General features: G+C 35.6%; 1 protein-coding gene across 3 annotated transcripts; it reads right to left on the bottom strand.

The window, feature by feature from the left end:
• Window positions 1-234: 234 nt before the first annotated feature.
• On the bottom strand, window positions 235-7,015 carry LOC104109904 (SAGA-associated factor 29 homolog A). 3 transcript variants are annotated; one of them, XM_009619288.4, is made up of 9 exons: window positions 6,630-7,013; window positions 4,468-4,561; window positions 4,132-4,208; window positions 3,189-3,298; window positions 2,974-3,059; window positions 2,586-2,639; window positions 1,006-1,156; window positions 853-866; window positions 235-600 (listed from the first exon to the last, which is right to left on the bottom strand). In XM_009619288.4, exons 1-9 carry the CDS (start codon window positions 6,745-6,747, stop codon window positions 498-500), a joined length of 807 nt encoding a protein of 268 aa, XP_009617583.1. In that variant the 5' UTR covers window positions 6,748-7,013; the 3' UTR covers window positions 235-497. The 3 variants fall into 3 exon arrangements, with proteins under 3 accessions (XP_009617583.1, XP_009617584.1, XP_070051973.1); XM_009619289.4 differs by having other exon boundaries at window positions 3,189-3,295; XM_070195872.1 differs by lacking the exon at window positions 853-866 and having other exon boundaries at window positions 235-596; window positions 988-1,156; window positions 6,630-7,015.
• Between the last annotated feature and the right edge of the window lie 551 nt (window positions 7,016-7,566).

The raw sequence follows: 7,566 nt of genomic DNA, 5'->3' as shown, positions 1-7,566 counted from the left end.
TTTATATCTATGTTTAACTTCTATCAAGTGAAATCACTTGTTCTTTTCAGTTTAAAAAGGAAAAGAACAAGTTTTTTTCCTTTATTTTTCCCATCATTCAGAAGAAGAAACTATCAAGTTTCTAATATAAAGCCGATGACAAGCTCCCTTGTAGGAATTGGGTAACAAGGGACAGACATTCCTCCTTAGAGTCATTCCAGATAAGCTTAGGGACCTTAATAAACAGAGTACAAATTTACAGCTCAAAATACTAGGATTTTACTTTCATGTCCAACTACTGTACAGCAAGAACACTACAATACTAGACAATCGTACAACAATTTTTTTGGATAAATACATTGTACGACAAAGATAAAAGTTTTTTTTTGGATAAGTAGCAATGCCCCGAACTAAAAGCGAATAGGTCCAAAGCTCACCCTTATAAGACTAGATACATACAGCAGATGGTCCAAATCTAGCAACTCTGGACGTGTTAAAGAGTCATAAATAACTATATTTCACTGGCGATGACCATCTGGAAGAGCAACAACCTGGTTAAAGGGCACCAAGCGTTGAGGTAGAGACCCATCTTCCTCATCATCATCAAACTCCAATGTGTAACTGCAAAAGGGAAACATAATACATTAAGCCAATGAAACAGGATCATGATTCATTGGTCAATTTTTTTTGGTAATGCAACAGTCAATTTCAAGAAAGAAGAAAAAAGAAATATTGAGCTCGATGACTGCAAAACAGATTGGGATAATTGATTCCACTTTCTGTTTAATCAGGAGTCATTGCTCAATTATTGAGTACTAAAGAATCTTAAGTTCATCACTAATTTCTAAGAAGCCAGGTAAGAACATCACTTACTCGTCGGTCTTCCTCTGGAAATTGATATAGCATTGGGACCATCACATGCAAATGTAAGTAAAAAACCAATCAATTCCTGAGTAATGATATTCTGAATAGCTCAATAAAGAAAATCCTGATAAATTATGACAAAAGAAAACTAAATAGTGGTACCTTGCGAGCCTGGACTACTGTGGCTTTGTACAGAGCTGTGGTTCCTGGGTAAACTGCCAAAACTTGTTTTCCAGGAGGGAATTCTTGAGTGGTTGCAAGATCACTCATCTTGGGAAAAGGTATAATATGTGACCAGGGTAGCTTGTACTTTCTGTAATTGGCAAAAGAATAGAACCAGTAATTCCGGTAAGAAGGCGAATAATCATTTAGTAAGCAAAAGCTGTAAGCCACTTAGATATCAAATAACTAGCTGAATAGCAGCCTTTCAAAGTACAAAGAGTGAAAAGCCACAGTTATGCTGTAATAGTTATCAGTCATCAAATTCTTCGGTAGCAATATTAGGTCTAGACTATATGAGATGTCGCAGAATCTTAATCACAAATACCTACATGAAGGTGTTGTGGACAGATTCTTAGGAAGCAGTTTCAGCAACTTGCCGGACAGCTAGGAGTAACTTATGGACTTACTTACTAGTGTGTACCAGGCAACAACTAATCACCAACAAATAGCAGAAAAGGACAAAATCTCATTGATCCCTATCATCCATCAACGTACTAGAAGAGGGAAAATATAAGTGACTAAAATTCCTCAATGAGCTGTTCCTTCAAAGTTGGCAGCTCAAAAAGTGAGGTAAGTTTTTTCTGTGTGAGGGCACACCATGGGACAAAATATACCTTTTTGTTCCTTTTGTAGTTTCCTCTTTCCTCCAATTGATGAATGTGATTTGTTAGTCTCGTGGGCAACTAAAACTGATTTGTATCGAGGTCCCAGAAGGAGTCAGAAAATCTCTTAATCTCCCTCATTCTTCTACCTACTATTCCCCAGTCTCTGTGCTTCTTGTGCATTCTTAGTATAGAAAGCATTCAATAATCCAATGGATAAAAAGGGGGGTTTTGACACTTGAGCATCGCATGAATGCAATGCTCTCTACAACGATCAAGGAGGGAATAGATTTAATCATTCCAGAGCTGGATATAAGTAGGAAATCTAATAAATAAAGTGAGTCTTTGTGAAGTTGAGATCAGGTAACGGGATAATGCCTTACATTATGTAAATTTGAGAAGTTCCATCTATAACATAAAGTTGGAGTTGTCACTTAGATCCTAGGAAGTACCTGATAAGTCACTTCATATATATATATATCCCATGCACACACACTCACTCACTCAGACACACACACATACACCCACACCCACCCACACACCCTTCCCCAATTATTGGCTGCTAAATGCTCCACAAACTACCAAGATAAACTTTCATAGAGGTCTCCCTGCATCAATTTGATAAGTAGTCATCCTGCAACACCTTTTTGGTCCTAGTCCTAAACCACACATGGTCATATTCAGACAATATTATGTTTAGAGAATAATATCAGGTATCATAGACCCTAAACTCCAAGTGCCAATTTGAGAGACACGTTTCAGGCTTGCATCCATGGATATTGACGGTTGAGGGAACAATGAGCAAACTAGTAGGGACTTACAACCAAGATATGCATAAACAATCAAAAGGAAGCACACAAGCAAATGAAAATGGGCAAAAACTATCAACAAATGTTCAAAGATCAATAGTAAGGCTACCTCTGGGCACCACCTTCCTCATCCTCACCTGGCTCCTCATCTAGAACTTCAAATCTGCACGGAGAGATACAAGGTTAACACAAATTATAGATGTAAACGATCATGTTGAAGACATAATTAAGTAAATAAAAATGTGCTCTCTCTAACAATTTAAGCCTTTAGATGAGATGTAAATAGCAGGTAGACGTCTGGGGTTAGAATCTCACCGCCATCCATAGTCAAAAAAGAATATTCACGTACTTGACCCATTAAATAAAAAATCAGGCCGCACACGTGAGGGAGCATGGTGAACACATAATTAAATAATTAAAAGTATGCTCCCTCTAACCCATTAAAATCCAGTCCTCTAGATTAACCATTCACTATGAAGCTTTATCGCAAAACTTACTCTTTTGTTTCTTTGTCATAATGAGTAACTTTAACAATGACCCACTCATCCTTTTCACCATCCTCTTGCGCGACCCTAGCAGCCACCTAGTGGTAAAAGGTTTAACTATGTTATTGCCACCACAAAAGTAAAGCTCATTCACATACTAAAGGTGCTTGAATGATATTATAAAATATCGAAAGAACTTATTCACTTCCATGAAAATAAATCCATACTTGTTCACCCTTCAGGCTAGCAAAGAACTCCTGCTGATTTCGCATTGAAGGAGAGAGCCTGGGAATGTCAGAGTCACCTTTCATCCTCTTCTTTTTCTGCTCGTTGCCTTCTGTCATCCATGTAGATCCAAATGCATTAATCAAGGTGAAAACAACTGAAGTTGATGACCAGAAATAGAGTTGAGTCTATTAATTTAGATTTAAACAAGAACATATTTTTTAAATTCATAAAATAGATGTTTGATTCATTAGGCTCAATAATAACTTGCTTTAAAGTATTCCTTTGCATAAAGGCTACAGCTAAAGCATTATATGTGGGGGTGTGGTTATTATTTTGTCAACGGTGTCGCTATCCACCAAGTTGATATTTGTCTCGCTTTACACTCCTTTTGGTACATCTCATATTTTTACCAATTGATCAATTTAATATAGGCAGATATGGGAAGTTAGAGAATTTTGGAACCATTAAGTTTTCCAGAAACGTCACTGGATGTTATGCTACCTTGTACTTCTGCGGAATACCCGAATCTAAATCCTAAACAAATTAGTAATACCACAAGACAAAAAAACACTGTCATCTAATTAGCAGTCAAGATTTTATTTTATTTTGTTGATAAGGAAAAAATAAATAAATCTTGACTCTTAATTTATGAACAATCTCGTATTTTCTTCAATATCCCAAAGTATTCTGCCACTATTGTCCTTCTAAAGATTGATTTATCGTGGACCTCAAGTTCAAGCTATAATTGCCATTCAAGTTCTTTAGAAGAGACAGGCACAAATAAAAATACTTCAAAGAGAACTTTGGTGAGGTATTGTGTGTGTCCCACAAGAACAATCAACATCCAAAAATTGAAGATGTTGTAAGCCAGGTCTTAACTTTAAAGAGCGTAACGCTAGAGATTCAATGATTGCTATGTTCTATCAATCATAGTACACACACCTATCCTTCTTCTCTGTTGCCCAGCACCTCCAGCGGGGATTATCGCATCCAGCTGGCCTAACAACTGGTTGGATATACTGCACTCGAAAGGCCAGTAAGGAGAAAGCAATGAATTTCAAGTTTGAGAATGAAAACATAAAGTATCAGAATGAAACATAACATGTAAGAACAAACAAAGTGTTGTATATATTCCAAGTCAAGGTGTCAAACAAAGAGTTCCTCAGAAATAACAAATAAGGCAGCTCCATTTGGACAGCATAGAAAGCTGTGAGTCAAAAGTCACCACACAGATTTCAACCACCCTCCCAGGTGAAGAGACGGTGCAAACATAAATACCTCATCTCACTCTCGGAGAGCTCTTTGGCTTGAGTGTATAACATCTTAAGTTTTGACAGTGAATTGTCACCTGGTTTCTCAACCGCTTCTGGAGCTGCACAAGGAATGGGAAAGTACCCAAATGGTAAGTTACAGCATAGGTCTTGGTAGATATATGTCACATGCAAGTTTCTATCTCAAGAGGTCAATGATCTTCTCCAGTAAAAGTTCATGTTTTCTTTGCGGAAATCACATGAACTCAAATTTATTAGCATTTTTCACTTCTTTGTTGGACATGATATTCTTTTTATATCGTCAATTTGGATTCAGCCATAGAGAAAGCATTATAATCAATTGTATTCCCAACATTGAGTGAATAATAGATAACAAGACATCGATAAACTGAGAAACGATAATACAAAAATTTTAAGTTACATCATCAATTTGTTCTATCGGACAACGCAAGATAAGCCAAAGGGAAGAGTACATTGCAAAGTCATCCAAGCAGTCCGAAACCTTAAAACAGAAGTTGCTTTCTTTTAGCTAGAATCAAAGATCATAATGGAAAAGAAAGCTCAACGCAAGTAACTTATAGAAACAGTCATAAAGCAAATTTAGTTAGTACCGATGTGATCAAGTTGTTAGGCCTATTTACTGTCCTGAGGGCAGAACAATTAATTTACAAGTATCTGGTATTTGGTGAATCAATAAGCACAGAAATGGTAAAATAGTGGCTGATTAAGCTGATAAGTTTGTGTTTAATGCTTCTAGATTCAGATAAGAAATCTAAAACACACATGAATGAGCTAATAAAGAAAAGCTGTCTCAGATGAGACAATCACTTTACCACTTTTCAAAAGAAAATAGGACAAATTATTGTATAACAAATACTGAACCAGATAAATTCTCTGGTTGTAGTACAATTGGCAAAGAATATCCACTTTATGATTTTTTAACAATCAAAAAGAAAATATCCACTTTATTGCTTTCAAAAGGGAGATTAAGATTGATGCAAGAAAAGAAGTAATACATGGAAACTTAGATGATCAAAGAGCTATAAAAGCAGTTGCAAGCCTCCACGAACCTCAAGCCTCAAGGTAGTTTATATTGGTAGTTGCATTGACTTTTTCAAGTTGGAATACAGGGAGGAAAATGATGGCTAACTTATCAAAGATAAGATGCAAGATTGAGTCTTAGGTTTGTCAATAATTAGTTGGATAACCCCCCCCCCCCCCCCCCCAAAAAAAAATAAAACCTAGAACCTTTCAGTCTTAGGTTGTCAACCTTAATTTTGGTTAAAAAGATTATTTAACTAGCTAAAATAACATCTAGTTTTCCAATGGATTAGTTGGCTATGATTGTCAACGCAATGAAATTTAGTACTACAAATTCTTCAGAGGAGGAGGTCACGGCTCATGGAAAATATTTTGTTACATCTATGCTGAACAATTGTGGAACCTTTATACATAGGTCTTCCGAGGGCCTATTCATTTATACTCTCTAGCAGTTTCTTTATTTTATTCTCATGCTTCTGACGAGCCACTCCATTTTTCATAGAACTGTAACTGGAAATTTTGTGACTAACTTTTACTTATTCTAGTACTCCCTGTACTTTGCATCACAATGCTTGATCATTCTATAACGCTAAAAGCTTCAGTATTATTACTTATCACAAACTTATGTCAGCAATATCCTGAACAGCCAGACCCTAATTTTACTACTTCAGTATCAAAAACTACTTGTCTTACAACTCTTCAGCTTATGTGATGGTTACTGTATCAGTTTTGATGAACAAACTTTGAAGGGCAGGTGGACCCACTACTAGCCATTCCATAAACACTGTCGGATATAAGACCAATACACATCAAATTATCACTTAATGTTCTTACTTTCTTCACAAAGGGGAGTAAATACAAAGCATTTGAGTTATCTGCAGTACAGTGTAAAGATTTCTTTTACATCATAGGTTAGTTACCATTTTTACCAAGTTATTAATTACCGTTTCTCATAGAATTAACCTATAATTACCTTGTAAGTGACCTGATTGCCTAAATACTTGTTTTTTACACAAACATTGCATAGAACTTTAACTCAAATACGAATTATAATAAAAGAATTATGGTAAAGCTTTTCACTTTCTCCATACAGTAATAATTTAAATGAGGAAAAGTTGAAATACTAACTGGATTGAAGCTTCTTGTGCATCTTATTGATTTCAAGGAGTACTTCCTCTTGTTCTTTCCTTAAACGATCGAGTTCCTTTGATTTGTCCAACATTTCGGCTATGTCCGGTGACGACATCTACTTATTTGTTTTCCGAGGAGATCGCGATAGTTCCAGAAGCTTCTGGAAGCTTCGGTACCGAAACCAGAAGAAGACGATCAGAGCTCCAGCTAAATTATCATCGTCTTAGGTTGTCGGAGAAGACGCACGGAGTACTAATTGGAGATTAACTTCGCCTGAGAATTGCCACTGGTACTTCCGTTGGGAAAAGTCCTGTTTGCCCCTCTGATATTTTCTCTTTTGTCTGAATATTCCTGCTCTTACCAATACTTAGGGGTCGTTTAGTTACAATGACAACGGATAATTATCTCAAGATATAATATAATGCGAGTATTTAATTTCTATAATAAGTGTACACTAGTTTTAGCTTACATTATTAACGTAAAAGTATATCTAGTATCCACGGAATTAACGGTGACGATCAAAAAGATGATGACGAGACTACTAAGTTTATATGCGTAATATTTAATATATTACTCATATAACATTAATTTTACTAACAAAATAAGAGTTTAACCAATTTCTCGAGTCACCTTACTAAGGCACATAAAACTAATTTTTAAAAATATTAATTAATTCCATTACTGACTAAAACACTTGCCAAGTGATTTAGCCAAACACAGATTTTCTCCTTCTGCAATTTAACTGTGGTGCATTGTTTTGTTAGATGTTTTGTCAATAAATGGACTGAAATTACACATATTTCTTAAAATGAAGGTTAAATGTGCTCATCCAAAGATCACTGGGACTAAACTGATATAATGCAATAACAAAGAGACTAAAGATATATATATATATATATATATATATATATATAAAATCAAATTATGGTAGATG

The sequence above is a fragment of the Nicotiana tomentosiformis genome, chromosome 2, assembly GCF_000390325.3.
Source record: "Nicotiana tomentosiformis chromosome 2, ASM39032v3, whole genome shotgun sequence".
Lineage (NCBI taxonomy): Eukaryota > Viridiplantae > Streptophyta > Magnoliopsida > Solanales > Solanaceae > Nicotiana > Nicotiana tomentosiformis.
This window is presented reverse-complemented; position numbering and strand designations above follow the sequence as displayed.

Coding starts and splice junctions, on each gene's coding strand:
- LOC104109904 (XM_070195872.1), bottom strand. CDS start 6,747: ATGTCGTCACCGGACATAGCCGAAATGTTGGACAAATCAAAGGAACTC. Junction 4,562..6,629: donor GCACAAGAAGCTTCAATCCA/GTTAGTATTTCA, acceptor TTCCTTGTGCAG/CTCCAGAAGCGGTTGAGAAA. Junction 597..987: donor AGGTACCACTATTTAGTTTT/CTTTTGTCATAA, acceptor TTTTGCAGTTAC/ACATTGGAGTTTGATGATGA.